The sequence below is a fragment of the Ursus arctos genome, unplaced genomic scaffold (assembly GCF_023065955.2).
Source record: "Ursus arctos isolate Adak ecotype North America unplaced genomic scaffold, UrsArc2.0 scaffold_3, whole genome shotgun sequence".
NCBI lineage: Eukaryota > Metazoa > Chordata > Mammalia > Carnivora > Ursidae > Ursus > Ursus arctos.
In genome coordinates, this window is record NW_026622985.1 from 38,694,825 (window position 1) to 38,718,653 (window position 23,829).

The following is a 23,829-nucleotide window of genomic DNA, read 5'->3' on the forward strand; positions in this document are numbered from 1 at the left end:
CTTTAATATCCTAGGATCCATTTCTGAGTGTTATGTGTCACTGATCTTTCCAGTTCATTATTGTTTCAATTAATTTAGATTTTTGAAAATGTAATAGTATATAGGGCACAAAGTCTCTCCCTAATTCTTTTTTAAAAATTACCTGATTATACTTGTGTTTTAAATTTTTACTAGTATAGCTTTAAAATACATTGCCAACTTCAGGGGAAAAAATGAGGATTTCACTGGAATTACCTTACTGGTATTTCTATAAATTTGTGTGGCAAGAATTGACATATGTATATAATCCTACCCAAGGATGATTCTCCATTTATTCAAGTATTTTCATTAAATGCTCCTCGGTAAAGTTTTATAGGTTTATTCATCTAGGATCTGGTTTTCAAAAAAATTTTATTTCCACATATTTAATATTTTGTGGCTATTGGGAATTGGATAATTTCATTATATTTTATAACTAGTTATTCAAAAGCTGTGGAGTTTTATATATTTATTTTGTATTTATCCTCCTGACCGAGCGCTTATTAATGCTAACAGTTTTTTGTTTGGGTTTGGTACCATTTATGCCTTGGGGTTTGTGACCATTTAGTTTCTAAATTCAGAGAGGGAGAAATTGGTACCAGGGTAAATAGAAAAAAGTAACCTTGAGAACGGTTTTAAAAATAGAATTGTAGAATTGATCATTTGCATAACTCCATTTTTTCATGCATTGCTCTCTCTGCCAAATCCAAACCGTTTTCTCTAGCCTTATATTTTGAATGAAGAACTAACTCACACAGTTAAACATAAAATTAATCAAATTTTTAAATGTGAAAACATCTGTCATTACATTAGGTAAATTATTCCTGTAATGAAAACCACATCATTTACTGTTTGTGTTACTATAAATTTACTTTTTTTCATTCTCTTACTTAAAAAAAAAAAAAGATTTATTTATTTGTTAGAGAAAGAAGTACGAATGGGGGGAAGGGCAGAAGGAGAGGGAGAGAATCTCAAGCGGATTCCTGTCTGAGCACGGAGCTCAGCATGGGGCTGCATCTCACCACCCTGAGATCATGACCTAAGCTGATGCTTAACCGACTGAGCCACTAGGCACCCTCTCTGATTTTTTAAACTTCCCTTTTCTTATTTGTTCTGTATTTTGCTTCTCTGTTTCTTTTTAGGAATATAGTAATTTGGGAAGAAATTTTTTAATACTATCAGAAAAAAAAACTTCAGCATAAGTAAGGGAAAAAATGAAAATCTTTCAGTTTCTCTAATTTTTCTCCCTGTATTCTCCTATACTTTTCTGTTCTGGATATTTCTCATGATTCTGTGTCTCCATATACACAAATTTATTTGTCTGAATGCTTTACACATATGTACATGTGAGATATGAGTGTGTCACTTTTGTATCACCTCCTCAGAGGTAAGAAAATGTGTCTAGGTCCCATATATACATGTTATTGCGTATACAATAAAAAATTTTTTTTCTTAGTTAAGCAGTTCTCATTTCTTAAACTTGTAAATTTGTCTTATTACTTTTTTTACTCATTTTAAGTTGTAAGGTTTCTTGGTGGGTTTTTTTGTTTCTGTTTTTGGTTTTGTTTTGTTTTGTTGCTTAATCTTAAGAATATTTTTAAGTATACAGAAATTTGAACCACAAATGTAATCAGAAAATAATACTTTAATCCTAGTTAATCCACATTATTGACCTCCTGTGTCTTACATCAGCACCAATAGCAGAGTGTCTGGTACATAATCTCTTGTGTGGACACTCATATGCACTGGCCAAGTCTGATCTAGAAATGAGATCTACTTTTGAGATGGTGGTTTTGCTGATTTTTAGGAAAATACCATCCAGGATCTCGTTTAATCCTCATAAGAGACAGGATGGTTGTTCTGTCTTATCTCATTTGTAAAGTGAAACTAGGTCAGATCAACTACAGATAGTTGTAACGTGCTCTAAGAGGTCGGTAAGCCACGGCTGGGGTTACTAAAATACATATTTCCTTTGTCAAAATAAAAAGAATTCAAGATCTCTGTAATGGCTGTAGAATTGAGTATGAGAACTTCAGAGTCCTGTCTTCTGTAGAATAGAAATTTTATTCTTAAAAAGGCAGATGCTGTAGGGTGTGTTTCTGTGGGCGTTTGTTAAGCTTTGCGGCTGGGAGGAAAGAATGGGCAACAAGGACGCCGTGTTCCCCATCTTGCTTATAAAATGGTCTCACGAGCAGGGGTGGAGGTCAGCAGTCAGGTTTAGCTCAAAGGTCGCTTCCGTGGCTTAGCTACCAGGAGGTTTATTTTAAGAAATGAACTGTTGGAAACTATAGAGGTAAAGTGATGTGCTTTCATTAGAGAGATGTAAAACTGGTTCCAAGGCCTTAAGAGAAAATGGAAATGAAACGTAAGAGCCAGAAATAATTCTACCAACCGCGTAGTTAAAAACCAACAACAAAACTGCTTCAACAGGCACCTTGTCCCTGTGGCATTTGGTTTGTTTGGCACAACGTCATAAAAGTACATGGTCAGTATACTTCCGGTGAAGCGAAGTGAAACCAGAAATAGACGCTGTGCTCCGTCTACTCTAATTCAGCACATTCACAAAAAGGAGGCAAAGTAAAGAAGAAATTTAGGATGATGAATGGATCCAGTTTGCTTATGACGATATGCCATTCTGAAGGTGGATATTGTTCATGGAGAGAATTCAGAGTAAACGGTTTCCTCTTATAATTATGGTAGAAAGAACATGGGTCTTAAACCCAGACAGAGGTTAGTTCGAATACTGGCTCTACCACTTCGGCATTTCGTGATTCGGGGAACTTGACCTCTCTTTTTCATTATTTTCTTTACCCAATAAATAAGCAAAAGTATTCCTTCTTCAGAAAGTTGTTGTAAAGACATTATCCTCTTTCACGCAGTTGTCACACTTTCCGTGGAAAGTAGAAGAAAGATGCTTAAAATCTTTTAAGGAAGAGTGCCATATAAAAAAATAAACAAGATCAGCCTGGTTACACATTATTGTATCACCTGATTCTATTCTTCAGTTAGTTTCTGCCCCTCCTTCTTGGAAAGAGGTTGCTCAACGGTCTGAACTGTGTTAGGGTTTGTTGCGTCTGAAACATCCCTGGGTGACTGTGCATACCACTTGTCTGTGTAGTCATTTACGAGTGAAAATGGAAAAAGGTAAAAAGGTAAAGGATTACTTCTGTTTCGGCTGGTGGGTTCATGGAGCCACTGAGATCCCTGTCTCCACCTCGACCTATATCTCTGTCTCTTGCCTATCTTTATATCCTATCTATGTATTCTAGCCATCCTAATTATTCTCCTTATTTATTTTGTTTCTTTTGAAATAATTTTGAACTTACAGAAAAGTTGTAAAACAGAGCTTTTTGTTTTACCGTTTGAGAGTAAATTAGCAATATGATGTGTCATCACTTCCAAAAGCAGGGATATCTCCTACATCAGTCATCAAAATCAAGAAATTTACCATCAGAGCCATGGACCCCTATTTATATTTTGTTCAGATCACGTACTTCATAGCAAAAGGATCCTGTTCAGAATTGCATGCTGTCCTGTCCGTTTAGTCTCCTTCAATCTGGTATAGTTCCTCAGTCTTTCCTTAACTTTTCAGTATCTAGATACTTTTGAAGATTACAGACCAGTTATTTTGTCAAATATCCCTCAGTCTGGGTTTGTCTGATATATGTCCCTGAAATTAGATTGAGGTGATGTATTTTTGTTAGGAATATCACAGAAGCTACGTGTTCTTTTCATTGCACACTAGAGGGGAGTGCACAGTTCCTATTTGTTACATTACTGGAGACAGTTAACCGTGATTGCTTACTTAAAGTCATGTCTACCAGATTTCCCTACTGTAAAATTACTCACTCTCTCTTTATGATCAGTATGTGGGAGATGGTGGTTTCAGACTATGTAATATCCTGTTTCTTATCAATCTCCCACCCACTAGTTTTAGCATCTATCTATGCTTCTTGGCGGAATTAATTATTACTCTGATAGTTGCCAAATGGTGATTTTTCTAATTCCTTCGTTCCTTCTACATTCATCAGTCGACATTCCACTGCAAGGAAAGGCTTCCTTCTTTTCTTTTTTATTTATTCATTCTTTTATTTATATCAGCATGGGTGCATGGATTTTAAAAATTATTTTTCATTTATGGATATTTTTAATGGATTGTAGTCTGTTATTATCATTATTTTTGATGTTTAAAGTGCCCCAGAGGAGCCCCTTCATTTTTATTTTTTTCCCCAAAGATTTTATTTATTTGTTGATGTATGTATGTATGTATGTATTTATTTGACAGAGGGAGAGAGAGAGAGCGCAAGCAAGGGGAGTGGCAGGCAGAGGGAGAAGCAGACTTCCCGAGGAGCAAGGAGCCTGATGTGGGGCTCAATCCCAGGACCCTGGGATCATGACCTGAGCCAAAGGCAGATGCTTAACCAACTGAACCACCCAGGCGCCCCAAGGGAGCCCCTTCAAAATGTCCTCCTCATTCTTGGGGCACTCTCTGGCATAATGAGATGAGCCAGGCCCGTCTTCTCCCTGCTTGTATCCCAGTAGCCTGAACCAGGCCATTGCTGCCACCACCTCCCCTACATCCTTCTCCTCAGTTGGGTTCTGAAATCATGCCACTGCCTACTTGTTGGGACTCAATTCTTCAGGAGGGGAGAGGAGGAAGAAAGACATGGATGGATGGATAGATAGGCAGGCTGACTGACTTTAAAAAAAAATGTTCTGCCCATATATATTAGGAAATAAAGACACTAGCTCATCAGTCTGATAGGGAAACAGATATTTGGATAGTCAGAAATGATGGTTATGCCCCAAATAATTTATTTCAACTTTGGAATGTGTCTTAGTCCTTTGGGCCGCTATAACAAAATACCAGAGACTGGATGGTTTATAAACAACAGACATTTATTTGTCACAATACTGAAGGCAAGAGAGTCCAAGATGAAGGCACCAGTATGGTCGCTTTCTGGTGAGGGCCCTCTTCCTGGTTCAGAGCAGGGGTCTGCTCACCACGTGCTCACATAGTGAAAGGGGCTAGGGAGCTCTGGGGGGTCTATTGTATAAGGCACTAATCCCATTCATGAAGGCTCTCCCATCGTGACCCAAGCACCTCCCGAAGTCCCCACCTCCTAATATCATCATCTTTGAGGGTTAGGATTTCAATGTATGAATTTTTAGGGGACATTTCAGACCATAGAATGTTTCTGTTGTCTACTGATGTTTGAATATGGGTCCATTTACTGTTTTGAGAACTCGGGGCCTAAACCAACCCAGGTGCTCCAGCCCTTTATCCTACTACTTCTGTATACGGCCTCCCTGTCTGAAACTTCTTCCTAAGGCCACTATTTGCTGTTATCTTGGAATTAGGCTTAACAAGAAACCATATTCTTTATGCTTTTCTTTCCATTGTCTTTTGCCCTATAATGCGTAAGTAGATGCGTGGTCTACAGATCAGTACAGAGAAGTAAGCACACAGGATTTTCCTCCTCAGGAAGCCTTGTCGGGAGACCTACTTTTTGCTCTTCCTCTTCGATGGGGATTGCCACGTGCTCTGGTTTCCAGCACCCTTGCTCTCACGAGGGTTGATATGCCTCCTAGTATGGTGAAGAGAGAATCTGATAGCCACGGGAGGGAGGTTTGCTTTATTAAGTCTAGGGGTGGGTAAGGTAGGCGAGTGGGAGAAGAGAAGGAATTTGATTGAGACAGGTTGATTGGAATGAAGCAATTACTCTGGGACGACTTTGCATAACAGAGCTGGTTGGTTAATATGTTTGTCTTTCCATCCTAGTCCTTTAAGCCTTAAAAAAAAAAGAGAAGCTGTTTGAGATTGGACCTTTTTTTTTTTTTTTAATGTGTTGCAGTTAGGCACATGTCCAGATGAATCCTAATTTCACTAAACCCGCCCCAGAAGACTACTGAATTTATTTGAAATCACTGAGTCATGAAGATATAAGTATATAGTGAGGACTTAATAAACAAACTCTGATTTCAAGAATATCAAATTTATGAAACTGAGCAATACTGTGGAATTAGGTAGTAGTAAATTAGAAATGTAAGTTTAAAATACATAAACCATATGCAATTTTTGTAACTTTAAAGAGGCAAATGGTTTACTGTTTGGTCTTGAAACGAGAGATTTCTTCTTTACAAACTGAACTGTAGATTTTTTTGAACATTACAACTATTTTTAGAGACATTTTTTATCACAAATATGTTAGTAGGTGTCCTAATGTGATACCATGTTTTTGGGGTTTTTTTATTTTTGGGGGAGAGTTTTTTTTTTTTTTTAAAGAAAGTATTTTAAAATTTATTAAATACACATCGGTAAAAACTTTTTAAAAAGCATTAAATACAGTAAGATAAATAAAAATATTTTATTGGAATTCCTTTGGAATCCCAGCTACCACTTCTATTTCATGCCATTATCTCAAACTCTCTATAACTACATAGAACCTGGTAAAATCTCTTCTCTGGTTTCAAAATCACTATTGACTCTTTGTCCTTTGAAGTTCTACCCGTAAACTGCTGGGAAGTGTTTCCAAGTATTTTACAGCTGGTCTACCTCGTCCTTCCTCGTTGCTGAAATCGTGTCCAAACTTTACATTAGAGCTGTGCGTATTGATCCCTGCTTAAGCCTTTTGTTCGGCCTCTACCTTCCGCCCAGCTCTCAGTGCCGTGAATAAACTTATTTCCTTTTACCAATCATGGGGGCATCCTCTCGAGCTTCCTTTGTCTATCGCATAGTTTCATCAGAAATGTGTTTGTCTCAGACTATCTGCCACCCGCCTTTTGACAGCGCCACGTGGGCAGTGATGCATCGGTCAGAAAATAGCCCTTACAGAAGGGCCTCCCATGCGCATGCTTGGTACCAGCACCGTACTCGATGCTGCGGATATTGGGGCAAATAAACCCATCACTGCCTTGGTGGAACTGACAGTCTAGTGGGAACAACTAACGAAACAAGCGAGTGCGTACAGTCGAATGACTGCAAACGTGTGAAGTGCTTTGGAGAATAACACGTGGGAGCAGGAAAAGGGGCATGGGTTTGGGAGGTTGAAGCTGAGATGTGAAGATTGAACACGTATTCACTGGTTGAGGTCTGGGTTGAGGAACATTTCAGGCAAAGAATGGTTTTTGCTCTTCTCATCATCACTTTTCACCCAGTAATGAAGTAGATTCTCCTACTTTTTAGCCGAGCCACCTGCTCACTGTCATGGATGCTTCTTCCTTCTTCTTGGGCTTTTGCCTTTTCACCGTTCTGGTTTTGTGCTATCAACCTATGTTGGAGCTCCTGAGGTCAGTGTACCCCAGTTATTAGACTAGGATCTACCAGTAGCAGGCTCTTGATGTCTGATTTGTCCTCTGCCTCCTACCCTGTTACTCTCTTTTCTTCCTTCCATTAACTCCATTAATCCCATAGGTGGGATTTCACTGGGAAAGCACAAGCCAGCAGTGGGCACCTTAGAAGTGATTTGTTGATATTGAATCCCTTCCCCTAAACACCTGGATTTCATTGTCTGCAACCTCCCCTCCTCATCTCAGTGACATGAAGATTTAAGATGATTGAAAACTGTCTCCTCCCTAAAGGAAGTGTAGGTATTTTGCTTTAGATCATTAAAGGATATGTATATTAACTGCGAAGTTATATATTTTATCATCGTGTTTCATCTCTTTGTCCAGTACTTTATATTTTAATTTCTTGATTCAAGTCATTCAAAAATTTCAGTTTTTATAACCAGCATTTGAAATTTTTTACTATATTGATATTTACTGCCACTAACACCGTGTTGTTACCTGGTAACGTAAGTACAAATAAGCTTGCAGATACACATCAACAGAAATGACATTATTATACTCGTACAGAGTGACCAAAGTGTGCTCTCCTGACATTGGTTCTTCTTCTTCTTCTTTTTTTTTTACCGCAATACATTGTAACTGGGTAGCTGGTCAGACTGTTTCTACAGCCAGGCTCTTTATTGAACCATAACCAAATCTGGGGCAGAGAGACAGAAAACACACAATTTCCTTCACTTGATTTTTCCTTTTTTCTTTAAATATATGTATTTATTAAAAGAACATGAATATGAAATAAAGACTAATGTATATGAAAACACTTACCATAATGAAACTAAAATGAATTGTAAAGTACATTATTAGCCAGTGGTAGACTTATCTTTAACTTCTACCATTTTATTGTTCTAAATAGAGGATAACCCATCTTATTTTAAAAATGGTTTCTATTTGGGGAGCCTGGGTGGTTCAGTCAGTTGACCGTCCAACTCTTGATTTCGGCTCAGGTCATCATCTCAGGGTCATGAGATGGAGCCCCACATCGGTCTCCTTGCTCAGTGGGGAGTCTGCTTGAGATTCTCTCTCTCTGCTGTGCTCTTTCTCTCTCTCTCTCACTCTCTGATATAAATAAATCTTTAAAAAATGTTTTACATTTAATTGTGGTAAAAGACACATAAGCTCTGCTTTGAAAAACTCAAACTCTGGTACGTATTGAATATCTTTCCATTCCACCCTTCCTCCTGCCCTGGCGGGCACCATTCTACTTTCTGTCTCTATGAATTTGACTCTTCTAGGCACCTCAGATAAATGGAATCAAAAAGTATTTGTCTTTTTCAGAACTGACTTATTTCACTTAGCATAATGTCTTCAAGGTTCATTCATGTTGTAGCACGCATCAGAATTTCCTTCCTTCTGAGGCTCCATAATGTTCCATTGTTTGCATGTGTCACATTTTGTGGATCCGTTCATCTGTTGATGGACACTTTGTTTGCTTCCACCTTCGGGCTCTTGTGAATGCTGTTGTTCTAAACATGGACGTACAGACATTTCTTCAAGACCCTGCTTTTAATTCTTTTGAGAACTTATCTTATTGGGCCCCAACCTTAACACAGAGATACAGACTCTAACTATTTAAACAATGCGGGAGGGAAGGAGAGAAGGAGGGAGGGGGGACAGTCATTCCAAAAATTAGGCAGATGGTAATCTGTCAGTCACGTGAGGTTATCTAAGTCTGCTTCGGTGTTTCTCAAAGTGGTGTTCGTGAACCAACTGCATTAGAATCTCCTGGAATGCTTGCTAGAGGTTTTGATTCTGAGGTGCTTCACCAGAGTTCACAAGTCTGAATGTCTTGTGAGACTCAGGAATTTGCACCCCTGGTGATTCTTACACACACTGAAATGTGAGAGGTACTGCCCCCGTGGCAGAGAGAGGTCTCAGAATTTTCCTCTGTTTATGCAGATGAAGGCTCTGCTCCCTGCCACTTTCAGCCTCTGCCTTACTTTGGGGCACATTCAGCCCAGGCTATCCCATGACACACTTTCTTTCCCAGTCTGTCTATATATTGTAGCCCAACTACAAGTTTTATAAATGTAACAAAGGATGGCCGGGCCTGAGTTTGCAACCCTAAACTTTGATCTGGGCCCTTTTTTATTCAAGGCCCTTTCTTCCTCAGGATGCCAAGTGGCGATCCACTGTTGCTTTATGCCTGCTTCAGTCAGGGGCCAGTGAACAGGTTAGGACTTCCTCCCTCGGCCTTGTGGTGTCTAGGTTTACCGGAATTCTTAAAGGGACCACTTCTGTTTTTCTTAAGTGAACATTTTAAATACGACACAGTGTATTGCAACCCTCGGGACGGTGATTTTAGACATTTATGTTGTATGGCCAAATGACGAGTGTGACATTTTCGATAAAACCAGCCAGGTTCTTCTGCATTTTGAAATCAAACTTTTTGTCTTCATCCCGTTATCACATCTTGCCTGCTCATCACATCTGCTGTGTGGGGTTTTGCTTTTGATTGTGATCTAAAATTTGCACGTGATTCATTTTCTTCTCAATATCAACTTTTCTTCAGATAATGTTGATGTGTTTTCAGAAACATTCTCTTCAAATTTTGGGGTGATACAGGAGCATGTGTAATATTTGACTTCCATTAAAAGTAATGATACTAATAACATACTGGTTTTTTTTTTTTTTTTAAGATTTATTTATTTATTTATTTGACAGGATAGAGACAGCCAGCGAGAGAGGGAACACAAGCAGGGGGAGTGGGAGAGGAAGAAGCAGGCTCCTAGCGGAGGAGCCTGACGTGGGGCTCGATCCCACAACGCCGGGCTCACGCCCTGAGCCGAAGGCAGACGCTTAACCGCTGTGCCACCCAGGTGCCCCTGGGTTTTTTTTTTTTCTCTAATGAAAGGAGCTGTGGAGACAGTGGGGGCAAAGCCATAGTAAGGAAGTTTGGTTTTGTAATAGCCGCCTTTCTCACAGAGTGCTCCATACACATTTCTGTTCTTTAACTGATTGGGTACTCCCGTAATGTTTAGTTTTGGGCTCATTTCTACAGCCAGGTTTTGTGACTTGCATTTGCTCTGTTGAAATCCCTTCTAGGAAAATGTAAATGATGTGAGGGCGGGGATAGGACTGCACCAGTTCACACGGCGCCCGGCATGATGTATAGTACATAGCAGGTGTTTAACATATAATTCTTGAATGAATGAAACTTAACTTGAAGCTGATTATAATATATTTTATATGCTGCTCTCGTTTCTGCTAAAGATTCTCTTTGCAGTTTTCTATTACACTAACCCCCCCCCTTTTTTTTAATCTAAGAACTCAATTTCAAGAGATTGAGAAGCTTACCTGCCTAATAGCTCTGATTGGACCAATCGATGCGATGTTTGAAACACATATTTGATCCCATGGGATCACTTATTTTTCTGTGTTGAAAACTGAGCAGAACTCCCGACACCAACCAGTAATTTCACAAATTTATTCTGTTGGTTGGAAAGGAGACAACGCTCCTGACTGTGAGTGATGTGATGTCAATACTTCTCCAACCTAGGCTGATTGTTAGTGAGAGATCAATGCCATCATTTTACCCACAACAGGCAGCACGTTTGAGTCTGTGTCTCAGGATACCAGATAACCTAGGAGAGGGAGCCTAGTCTTTTCTCTTTAGAAAGTTTGGCTTCAAGCCATACACACTGAAAATCCTTTTTGTGTCAGTGCTGTTTGTTTTCACAGAGTCTATGGTCTGTTGTCAATGGAGGGCTCAGAGCGGCCCTTTATGGAGCTTTCTTTGAGTAGCCTTTTGGGATCCAGGGTCAGGAATGGTCAGCCGAACTTACTCTCACAATATATAAGTTTACTCGGATTTAGGAAAGATAGTAGCAGAAATCCTTTGAAGAAGATTTGTACGGCATCATGCAGTATTGTACAAAATTAATTGCGGGGGGGGGGGTCTTTTGCGTTTCTCGTCTTCCAGTCCAAAAGGAAGAATGCCTAGGTTTGACTATTTAACATAGTGCTAAAGTTTAATGGGTATTTTTGGTTGCTTTAAGATCTTCCAGAAACATTATTACCCATAGCTACAAAGTAACAGGACTCAGACCTAAAGACACCGTGGAGTCCTACAACAGGTTGCGTGAGATCAGGCCCGGAGGGCTGCCCAGTTGGATTTGTTGATACCCCTACTTTCCTGAGTAAACATGTTTCCCTATTCATGCGCCCCTAAGCTTTTAAAGGAGTAAGCAAGGTTTTAGCTGTGCGATTTTAACAGCAGTCAGAAAATTAAAATCTAACATGCTGCCTACCTAAAAGTTGTATATCAAGATGTATTAAAATTAAGATCCCCACTAATGTAAAAAGTAGATTGCCTTTTGTTCTATTGAACCCTTAGATTTTTTTTCATATCCTAACATTCATTTATAATTCCTTCTTTTTGTAAGCCCATGGTGAGTGTGTACATGGAGCTGCCTGTCTTGCCCAGCCCCCACACCCGCCACAGTCAAATCAGCAGACGTTTAACAAGTATTCACTTCACCGTCAGAACGATGCCGTTGTGTCAGTTGCAGTCCATCCTCAGTGAATCCAGGGTGTAACCATTTTGGTGGCTAACATATTCTTGGTGTCGTTTTAATTTGCTTTTCTTTCATCCCTAGTCAGCTTGAACCTTTTCCCATTTTTGTTTGCTAACTTTGTTCCTCCCTCCTTGGCTTAGCTGTTCCTTTTGGCTCATTCTCTCATGGGGTTATAACAATTGTCATCAGAATCCTGACCTGAGAGCGGCGGGCTCCCGGGCAGCATGTCTTCAGCAATTAGTACTTTTGCTTTCTGTCTCTTCTTCCTTTCTTCATTATAGTGGAAAACGGGAGTAAAGTGGATGGTATTGGAAACCATGGAAGGGAAAACTAATCTGAACTGGAGGAGACTCCCATGTAAAGTGTATTAAGCTGAGTTGGATAACTCCAGTTTTGATAAGTAATGGGAAGCAGCGTGAGATTATGTAATGATTTGGCATTGTTGGCGGACTTGGACTCCAACAGCAGGCCTGCCATTCTTATGTGGCTAGAATAAAGCCTACCTCACGACACTGCCAAGAGCACTAAATGAGATGACACGTGAGGGCCTCTCCTATCCTCTCTCCTTTGCGAGGGTACCGGCAACAGTCTGGTGGCGAGGGCGGGAGGCCGGATGACACCAGCACTGAAGATGGAACCTCTGTCTTGCCCCAGCTCCACCCTCTTCTTCCCTGCCGTTAGCATTTAACATGTTTTCTCCTTCAGTCTTCACAGCAGCCTTATTATGTATCATTATTCCCATTTTTCTGATGAGGAAATTGAGGCTCTGAGAAGTTAAGTACCTTGCCCAAGGTCATGGATTTGGTAAAGGATTTGGGTTGAGTTCTGTCAGATTCCAGAGCCATTCCCTTGCCACAGTGCCAGACTGCCTTGTATAATGAGTGTGTGACTGAGGAATGAAAAGGAGTTAATGGAGTGGCCATTCCACTGTTCTTTCCACTACTTCACTTGGTGAATGACTAATAAGCAAACACTCCCAAAGGGTATTTGCATTTTAAAAGAGGAGCTCATTAACCCTAATGAATCTCTAATTGGTGGAATATGTGGGGGAGATATTTCTGATCACTGGGGCTTTCTCCTGTGTCTTCAAGGTGCCTGGCTCCCCTGTTCTCCTTCATGGATTATCAGCTGTTCTGGAATCAGAATTACATAGTAGAATGCAGTCACATACTGCTAGTCCGCCCCAAATGCCATTGAATGAATTGACAGGGAGTTGTGCAAAGATAGCCAAAGGAAAGTAAGTGTAGGTTAGCACCCTGGAAAATGAATGTTTGAAAGCTGAATAACAAATTTGACAATTTTTAGGGTCTTCTGAAGAATCAGGTAAGAATAATATATTTCATAATCAATTTTAACTTCAGAAACATTCTATCAACGTTTCCCATATTCTGTTCATAGACCTCTGCAAGATGTTTAATGAGTATCCGCTGAATAAAATGCTCCATAGTCAAATATATTGTGAAAAAAGTTTTAAAATTTTTCTTTCTTTTCTTTTCTCTTTCTTTCGGTGGGAGGGAGGACAGGGAAGGGCAGAAGAAGGAGAGGGAGAGAGAGAGAATCCCAGGCAGGCTCCACAGCCAGCATGGAGCCCAATGTCGGGCTTGATCTTACCACCCTGAGATCTTGACCTAAGCTGAAATCAAGAGTTTCACACTTAACCAACTGAGCTACCCACCCAGGCTCCCCTAAAGTTTCTTGACCGAAGAATTTCTCAGAGCCTTTCACGTGTTTAAATGCATTGGAAATCAACTGGAAGGGAAGGCATTCTGCAGATTTTTCTCATACTTTTGACCATAGAAATCTTTTTTCCATCTGAACCCCTCAAAACTAGTGTTTTGTAGACTGCATTCTGAGATACTCAGTTCTATATAATTCTTCTCTAGTTAAAGGAAAGAAAACAGTTTTCTGTATTCACAGCTTTTCATATTTAGGTAGGCTCCAGCCCTGTCCATATCAGCCCATTCCCAGTCCTGTTAGACCCTAGGGCCTTCCAATAGTAATACACCTCTTCTCCAGATAAGATCTAATCATTAGCCCACCAAATAGAGACCAGATTCTCATTTTTATTGCCTATTAAGCTGATGTTGAAGAATATGGCTTCCATCAAGGACCAAATGGATTTCTGAACCCCAGAATTAGATTGAGTTCCATCCAGTTACAGAAAATGCTGGGCTGGGGCAGGCTTTCCCAGGTGGGAGGAGGTCTCTGTGGGCGGTCAGAGCAGACAGAGCCACATGATGTCTGTGGTCCACCCATTCTCAAGGAGAAGAAGTAGGTGCAGAGTCATGTGTGCAAGGCCCCTCAAATTATCAAGCCATGGATTAGAAAGTAGAGGGAGGCCTTGGTTAAAGTTAGTAGAGCTTCCTCCACATTGAAGGAGGCCTAAGGAATGAGGGTACTCCCTCACCCCCTCTCCTGCCAGAAAGTCTCCTCTGGGTAACCCAAATAGGCATTGGGGTTCCTCTCCCATCACTGGGGATTTCTCTCCTTTTCTCCTTATACTGAGTGGTCACTCTTCACCACCATTTCTCCCCGCCATTGACCCAATTCACCCAGTAGAATAGGATTGTAATGATACTCTAATGACCATCCCCTTGCTTGTTTCCTCAAATAACTCAAACATAATTCAGCCTTTTATCCTAGGAAAGGTGGAATACATATAGTCTCTAGAACAGGGATCAGGAGGGGCACCTGGCTGGCTCAGTTGGTAGAGCATGCAACTCTTGATCGAGGGTCATGAGTTTGAGCCCCACGTTGGACATAGTGATTACTTCATAAAAAAAAATTAAATAAAAAACAGGGATCAAGAAACTACAGCCTGAAACTTGTTTTTATAAATAAATTTTATTGGAACACAGCCACATTGATTGGTTTCTGTATTGTTTCTGCCTGTTCTCAGCCACAAAGGTAGAGTTGAGAATTTTGTGACAGAAACTGTAGGACCCATGAAGTCTAGAATGTTTACTGTCTAGCACTTTATGGGGAAAATTTGCCAATCCCTAATCTAAAATATAGATGACTTTCACTCCAGCTCTTTTAAGTTCCAAAAGAGCATCCTTAGTATATATAGGTAGCCTTTATTATTTACTCTAAATAGAAACTGCATTTTCAGCCAAGAAAATTGCATGGTTGTTATATAAGAGGGGTTGTTGCTTTTTGTGAAATTGTTTCTAGCCTTACAAACTTCTGGAAAGGTATCAAGGGTACTGTATTTGCTTTGAAAGATGGGAAGAGGCTTGCTGTGGTCAGAAGTGTTTGGCATCATCAGTGGAAAGGGAAGAGAACAGATAATCTGTGGGGCTTATGGAAGAAAAAGAGTTGAGAGAAGTGTCTAGGGGCCCAGAGGGTTGGACCAGCACAAGATCCCTTTCGGATCCTTGGGCCCTTCTCTTCACTGTTCTGTAACTCAGACTTGATTCTTCCACGTTAGCCCACATCCATTGGAACCTTCTACCAGACCAAAGAGTCCCTAGAAATGTTAGCGACTAGGTTCTGCTCCCATCGTGACTGCCTTCTACCTGGGAGACTTGGGGGAAGTCACTGAGTGCCTCTGCCCCTGGGGGTTCTATTCGTTTTAAACAGCTGATTCGCAAATGATGTTTAATCTATCCAGTGTATAAATCAAGAGTTAATGGATAATTTGAGAACTAAAGTACCTTATTTCACATTTGTCCATGCATCTTTCTTTATTGGTGAAGTATGTAACTTTTGTGGGGGTTATAAAAAATTAGAGAAAATAACTGAATGTTTCTCATGATAAAATAATTCTTCAGTGGGAAGAAAAAACCTTCAAAAATTATATTTCACTGTGACCTGTTCTTTTCTGTTTGTGGTTTGTGCAGTTTTCATTTTGTGCCTTTGTTTATAGAGAATAATCTCGCAGATGGCATTTTTCCTTGTAATCAGTTATTGTCCTATCTGAGTCATCGCCAGACATGGCATTTCAGTAAATAGTGATTCTACAATCGCTTCCAGGCAGATAGATGTGTTGTGTGATGTCAGGAACACCGGCTGATAACCTTTCTGGTTATTCAGGCAGTAGGGAGGAATGGAGAAAGCTTCGTACAGACACACAGCTTGAAGTCAGAAAATGGCAAAGTAAGCGCTGACTTTGTGTTGAATGATTTTAGCCCAAATACAGTGTTTGTGTGGCTATAGGATAGAGCAATAATCATTTGAAAAGGTAAAAACTCTTGAGTAGATGGCCTTTCGTATTGGACAATACATATTGTAAGTCAGGCATGTGAGTCATTAAACACACTCTGACCTCAATGTATAGAGAGCCTTGTATTACCTCCTGTGGCCTCACGTTGTTAGCCAAGCCAACGACACTCCCCGGGCATGGGTTTTGCCACCTGTAAACTGGGGGTTGATGATCTTGTCCCTAACTTTCAGAGAGAAGAGAGATTTCTGAAAAGCAGGTTCTCCTAGATATCTGTGCCAGTAAATGGTCAGTTTAAACAAGCACTTGTAAAATCAGTCAAAATAGTTTGACTTGATGGGTTGCAAAAGTAGTTTGATGTAAATTTTTCACTTAACAGTTATTAACTTTGTTATCCTGTAGACATAACCCAAAAATTCCTGATGCTTTTGTTTTGGTATGATTTTTTTTTCCCCTTATAAATAATCATTAACTGTTTTTAAAATCTAATAAGTTATGCCACAATCATGGATCCCTAGAAGCAGTACACCCTACTGGTACTTAATATAGTTGCCTTTTAAGTTTAATAAATGTTTTATTTTATTTTATTTTTAAGATTTGTATTTATTTATTTGACAGACAGCCAGCGAGAGAGGGAACACAAGCAGGGGGAGTGGGAGAGGAAGAAGCAGGCTTCCCAGCAGAGCAGGGAGCCCGATGTGGGACTCGATCCCAGGACCCTGGGATTATGCCCTGAGCCAAAGGCAGACGCTTAACGACTGAGCCACCCAGGCGCCCCTAATAAATACGTTTTAGAAGGACATTAAGTAAATGCTCAAATACAGCTTTTATTTACATAGCATTTAATATTTTATCTCAGTTTTAAGGACTAGAAACTAAAAAGAGAAGTTCACTAATTTATTCAGCCAGTATTTATTGAACACCTATTATGTGGTAAGTCTTGCCAACGATGATAATGTTGCACATAGCTGAGAACAGAGCTTATAAGCTGAAATATGCACTGATTGATGTGCTTGCATTTTATTTTTAAAGATTTATTTTAGAGAGAGTATAGGGGAAGGGCAGAGGAAGAGGGAGAGAGAGAATCTTAAGCAGGTACCACACCCTCCCGGGAGCCTGACGCAGGGATGGCTCTCACAACCCTGAGATCATGCCCTAAGCCAAAAGCAAGAGTCAGACCCTTAACCAACTGAGCCACCCAGGCACCCCATAATTCCTCATGATTTTAGAATTTAACAGGTTTATTTAATGCCTTAAAATTTCAATGAGGCTCTTCCTTGATTATCGGCAATGGTATGCTAAACTTTTGTGTTTCATAAAAAAAGTTAAGCTCAGCCAGGACTTGCATACTTTGTTATCTCCAACCAGGACTTATGACCTTCCTTATTAACAAATTCCTAACCTTTAGTGTTGGCCAAGTCATCATCTGTGAATTTTGTAATCTTCCCTGTTGTGGGCATTCCTGAGCTGGCCTAATTTTATGGGAAGTGCAGTTTACAAATTACTAAATCAACCTCTCATTAATTGTTTCTGTACCTACCATGTGTTAATCACAGATCACTAGTGATAGTTAATAAATTAAAATAGGCCATTAATAAATTAAATTATGCTTACACTTACCTATGTTTGTGTCTGTCCCATGTCCTTGGAGTCAGCCTAGTTACCAACTTCCTTTAGTAATATAACCCACCCAGGCATCAGCCTTAGGAATCAAAGTATTAAGCAAAGGCTAATTTATGAATTTGTTCATTGTTCTTCCCTTCTGTAAAGGTTGTTTGATGTTTGGTTAATTATTACATGCAAATATACATATCTACTCTGAGGCAAATCTAGAGACACACAAGTAAACACTTATAATGAGTAAACCTTATTTAAAAACTAATTTGGAAGACAGTTACTTATATTATAAAGACTTTTAATTTGAAAATAATTTGCCTTATCTTCCTTAAGTCATAAGCTTTCCTAGTTTATGTGAAATATGACTTGATTTATGAAATACGAACTTTTCCAGAGCAAATCGCTATTCAAGCAGGCCACATCCCTGGTTTAGGTTGTGTGTATGTATATGTACATATGATTTCTGGAAGTTTTATGAAATTATCATTCTTAAAAATTAACTTACTCTGTAACAAAGGAAATAGTAGTTGTTTCCATAATGTGAAACGTATAGTAACAAAAGATATTTTAAATGAATAGAAGACAATTTGGCTTCAAGGGTATGGTAAAGATTTTGTTTTTGTTTTTGTTTTTTCTCTTCATAGGAGATACAGCACATGAGCAAAGAAAGGCAGCAAAAGGTAAAACTTCAGAAGCCGAAGACAGCCAACCTTTGGAGGTAAGTGGAACTCAGTAACTTCTTTTGGGTTGAAGCTAACAAGTCAGTATGATTGTATAGACCTCTGAGGGTAAATGGTAACTTCTGCTCCTGCTCTGTAGACAGGTGCCTGGGACAAAGAAAACAGGTGATCTGCTGAAAGTCAGGGATGGCAGTACAGGGAGTGGTCTCACCGGGGCTAAGCTTTTCCTGATGCTGGAAATGGAAACTTTCAGTTGAAAAAAGGAAAAGAGCACTTAAGTCAAAACATTCGAACTATTTTTAATTGAGTGACTATTTTCTAATACATTGGAATAAATAATATATGAAGCTATAGAGAACAGTTTGAAAATAACCTATTGAGAACTGTATTACATTACTATTTCCAGCATCCAAGTGTACTCCTTGACATTGTTTGGTAGAAAGACTAGTGCATTTGTTCTTTTCCATATAAGAAAATGATTTCTTCCTTGTGGGTACTTCAAAATGTAATTCAGATACTTCCATATACTATGTGGAAGCATACTAACATGATTTAATCACTAAAATAATCATTTTTATGATTTAGGGGGAATGTTAATTATTAGGGTACAAGAGATATCCATGAATTTTGGAACTTTCTACATGGAGACACACCCCTATTTATATTCTTCTTGCAGCACAGGACGGAATTGCTGCATCCAGCTAGAGAGCTCAGGGACCTGGCCTGTTTGGTTCATCTCTGTAGCCTAAAGCCTAGCGCAGAATAGGCAGTTTGAAAAGATTTGTTAAATGAATGGATGAATACAGTATGATTGGTCAGGATGAATCTTATCCAGTCGTGGCTTTAAATTCTCGAAGAGGCTGATGACTCCCCAAGTATATCTCCGTGAGACCTCTCCCCTGAGCTCCAGACTGTACATGCCATTTCACTGACAAGTTTCTAGGCCGTTCCACCTTTATGCAACCGAAGAAGACTGGTTGATTCCCAGCCCCAACACCCTGAAGGTTCTCTCTGCTCAGGTTTTCACCATCTCTGTGTAACAGCATCACACCCTCTCTACAGTGGTTTAGAATCAAAACCCCTGAGGGGTCCCGGCTCTTCTCTTCCTCATGCTCCACATGCAGCCCGACCGTAAGCCCTGTCACCTCTCCCTCTACATCTAAAATCTGACCTCCTCTCAGCACCGGCACTGTGAGAACCCTAGACTGCGTCACCACGCTGACCCCCGTTCTTCTCCCTTATGACTGTTCTCCACACAGGAGACGGAGATCCGAATCAGATCACGTCACTCCTTGGCTGAAAACCTGCCTGCTTCCCACTGTAACTAGAATAAATGCTCTCTCATCTCCTTTCTCCCCACACCCCCAAGCACCAGCTCCACCTCCCAGCTGCTGTGCTGTCCCTGGTCATGTTAAGCTCCTTCCCACCTCAGCCTTTGCATTTGCTCTCCCTTTGTTACCGGAAGGTCATTCAGGTCTTTGGTCAAATGTCACTTTTCATGACAACCTCAGCTAAAGTGTCTCTTTCCCCCGGTCTCCGTCACATAACCCTGTTTTACTTCTTTCATCAAGTTTATTACTTCTCCGATTATTCATCTGTGTACTATCTGCCTGTACTACCAGACTCTCTGGGCCTAGCAAAGTGTCTGGGACGTGGAAGGTGCTCAGTAAGTACGTGTTAGTGATAATCAAGATTTCCTGTCATGTCATCATCGGCTTGCCAAGTTAAAGGCCTCCACGTGTTATGTTGACTCATTCTCCACTATCTCTTTATCAAGTCTATCAAGTCTTATTGATTCTGGCTCACAAATATCTTCCAGGTCTGGTTTCTCATTCTCCAACGAGCTCTTCCTCTGCTCACTAGACTGTTACTAGATAAGCAGTTTATTTCGCAGATCCCTTTCTGAAAACCACCAGCAGGTTTTGTGACGTCAGGCCCCTCAAATGCCTTGAAACCTGCAGAATAAAGCTTAAAACCAAAATGCTGTTCAAATGGCACCTGCCTTATGAACTCTTTTCGCTGCGCTCCCAGCCAGAGATAACCCCAGTGTCCTCGTACTACTTGTGTTGTCTTTATGACTTCACCAAAGTGTCAGTTCCTGGAAGGTGGAGCCTCCAGCTTAGTGAACTAGCTTCAGCCAGCAACATACTGTCAGGCGCATGTGGTGTGACAGAGATGCCCTGTCAGTGATTCTGGGATGGATAAATGAGCAGATAAGCAGTCTTCTGCAAATGCTGTCTTGGGAGTCTCTTCATTTAATCCTATTAATCCTGTTTTTCCCCTTACACTATAAGCACATAGTTGGGTTTTTTTCTCTTTATCACTGTAAAAAGAAAAAGCTTTCTTATTTCTTAGGAGTTACCCACAAAAATCTATTAATTTACATTATTTTTGGCACTCTTACTACATAACCAGGGAAAAGTGTAATGATTTCAGTTAGTTGGAAAAAAAAAGGGGGGGGAGGCGGGGGAGCCTGGGTGGCTCAGTCGGTTAAGCATCTGCCTTTCGGCTCAGGTCATGATCCGGGGTCCTGGCATGGAGCTCCTCATCGGGCCCCCTGCTCAGCGGGGAGCCTGCTTCTCCCTCTCTCTGTCAAATAAATAAATAAATAATTTTTTTAAAGATAGACATCTGATTAAGAAATTGTAACTATTGTACCGAGCAGGAAAGATTCTATTTTAATTTTTAGTGGCTATACAAGAAATGTTGAAATATTGTTTATAATGAGAATATGTTTGGTAAATTAGTGTGGGTTCCATAATGCCTAAAAATAACACTTTAATTGCCAAAATATAAACTCCCTAATCTAAGGACCCATTGGAGAAGGTGGTTTTTAATATATCGAAACAGGTTTTTTGGGGAGTTCAGATAAACATCGAAATTGCCTGCTATCCTCAGGGACTTGTTGGACCTGGGGTGGAGAGGGTGTAAATACACATACGACTCTGATTTTTAGCGACCGAAGCAGAAATTCTCAATCTATTCGTGGAAAAATTAGAAAGTGCACAAATCACTATAATATAACATGGAATAAATAAGTTCCTTTAACTCCATAACTACAAAGATAAGCTGAGAAGAGGTGTCATTAGGGAGGGAGAGTGGAGAGAGGCCTCAGGCAATAGGTGAGCTTCTGACCTTGAAAAAAATTGGTCTTACCATTTATACAGTGAATTCCTATGTGATAAATTCCTGTGAAATTCCTTAATGAGATCCTTCAATAAGAACATTTTAATGAAAACTTGGGGAAAAAAAGAACATCTTAGAAATACAGGGGCAAATGACTTTCCACACAGGAACCTCATTGGTAGATGATAAAGGGTTAAGAAGTGAATGTAGCTCGGCCTGCGTCACACTGTAGTTTTGATGGCAGTTAGAATATTTTAAGTAGTCTGTGATATTTTTCCTTACAATTCATAGCCCAAGTATACTTAAAAAATGTGTTCCCTCTCCAAACAGAGCTCTCTCCCGACATCATGGAAATTCTGGCATCTAGGCAGAATATAATGTGCAAAAGAGAGATCTGGTTTGGATGTCAAATAAGTTCATTTTTACAGAGGTGGATATGAGATATCTTCATGTGTTTACACAAAAGACTGTGGAAGGCAGTGTATTTATTTGTATTAAGTAATTAGTGGGACGTTGTACTTTGTGAACTGAAAGTAATACGACATCATTGCAGAAAAACATAATTTCTCAGTGTACTTGTCATCTTCAGTCCCCTTCCCTAAATATTTTAGGGTTTCTCTCAGTGAAGACTGTAAGTAGTTGCTACTGTTTCTACCTTGGTGTTCCCCCTGTATGATCGCAGAGCATCGTCACCTAAAATAGGACAACTTAAGGACATATTGAACCATCCAGTCATCAAATATGGTTACTCTCACGTTGCCCTTTAGTCAATGTTTTAAGAGCCACTGGTAGCTTTTAAGAGTATTCATCATGTTTTCGGTGTGTAGGGTGTGAGCCCCTATAAGCCCGTGTTTGGGCTTACTGAAATGAAAATCATTAGACTCTAGTACTTGGGAAAAGCGTTATAATTTGGAACTAATTCCAATTGGAGGATTATCCATCTCCTTCTGTTCCTTCTTTTTTTCCTCGTTGCCTTTCTGGGTGAATTTTGGTCATGAGTTGTAATGATGTTGCCGCTACTTACTGCCTTCTGCCAGTCTAGGAGCCTGTCACTTACAGCTCAGGGGGATAAACCCACAGATTCACAGGGGGCCCCGTTTTGAATTTTTGCCATTATGACTCCTCTTTTCAGGGAAATAAACATGACAAGTAAACAAGTAATTAGTCATTATTTTCAAATCATCAGTCATGGGAAGTGTTTTGTATTGTGAAAACTGGAACCATATTAGCTACTAATTTACTAGTGGGCCTGTTCTTTTTTGGTTTTGTAGATATATTTCAAGAGCTATGAATATGTAAATTTCAGGTTCTTTAATTATATCCAGTTTTGGTGACTATTAATTTCAACCTAGTTTTAGTAGATACTTTTAGATTAAGTGTGTATTGAATTTAAATTTCTTTTATTTGTACTCCAAAAATTATTTTTAAATTTGCATTTAGTTTTGGTTTCCAAAACTGAGGAATATGTTTATTTATTTAGTTTACTGGCCAAAAGATAACAAAACACAAAAACAAGCCAATTAAAAATCTCCCCACAAAACCACAGTTCTATTTATATATTTGTCTTGAGTGACAACTAATTCACATATGCATATGGAGACACATATAAAATAATAACTAACAGATGGTATAGTTGCGAAGTAGGATTTATAAAGATTATTATCAGCTGGTGGTATTGAGATACTAGTGTGGTTATGCTGACAGAAGACACAAAAATTATTTATAATAATAAACTGTGACACTAATATCCCCCCTCAGCTTCTGTTAACCAAAGTAGCTTATTGCATACTTAATATAAATTTCTTAATGACGACCTAAAACAATCTTACAGCCAATTTGTGCTAGGAAATTTAATAGACAGCAATTGCAAAACAGTAATTGAGGTAGCAACAACAAAATGCTTGCTAAAACTGTTGAGAATACTAGAATCCCTGGAAAGTGAAGTAAATATCTGGGGGACTTTGTTCAGCTCATTTCAAGCATACTTCTCAATGTCGTATACTGAATTTGTGTCTCTTTTTAAATTTATGTATTTGAAAATAGTTGAGTTGCCTGTGGAATTCACAGTTCAGTAATTTAGGAAACAAAAGGTTTTTTTGTTTGTTTAGAAAGGCATGGAATGCACATATTAGTGAAACATTTCCACTTTTCTTCTAATGTGTTTTTGCACTTCCCTTAAGTCTTTTAACAGAGTGGAGGAGCCTTCAGACTCTAGGGATTAATTTCCTTGTTTTTATTTCAGATAGTCATTAAAATGACTGAAAATATCCTTGAGCTTTGTAAATTCCATATGATAAAGACTGGTTACCATTTCTTAAAAGGGGAATAAGATGATCGCATTAAAGATTGGGTTCTGTGTAGAAAA

The 23,829-nt window shown here is 39.5% G+C and overlaps 1 protein-coding gene and 1 long non-coding RNA gene across 3 annotated transcripts in view; one reads left to right on the forward strand and one right to left on the reverse strand.

Annotated features, from left to right (window-relative positions):
* UMAD1 (UBAP1-MVB12-associated (UMA) domain containing 1) overlaps positions 1-23,829 on the forward strand; it is a 217,107-nt gene that overhangs the window by 128,812 nt on the left and 64,466 nt on the right. The window contains exons 1-2 of one of the 2 annotated variants that reach the window (XM_026506392.4): positions 1,806-3,162; positions 18,303-18,376. In XM_026506392.4, the coding sequence (XP_026362177.1) occupies positions 3,153-3,162; positions 18,303-18,376 (84 nt within the window). In that variant the 5' untranslated portion in view covers positions 1,806-3,152. Of the gene's footprint in view, positions 1-1,805; positions 3,163-18,302; positions 18,377-23,829 lie in introns of those variants that run through there. The other variant, XM_057304178.1, reaches the window with a different exon arrangement.
* The window catches only part of LOC123001414 (uncharacterized), a 227,578-nt gene that overhangs the window by 46,861 nt on the left and 156,888 nt on the right, over positions 1-23,829 (reverse strand). The gene's annotated exons all lie outside the window — the stretch shown is intronic.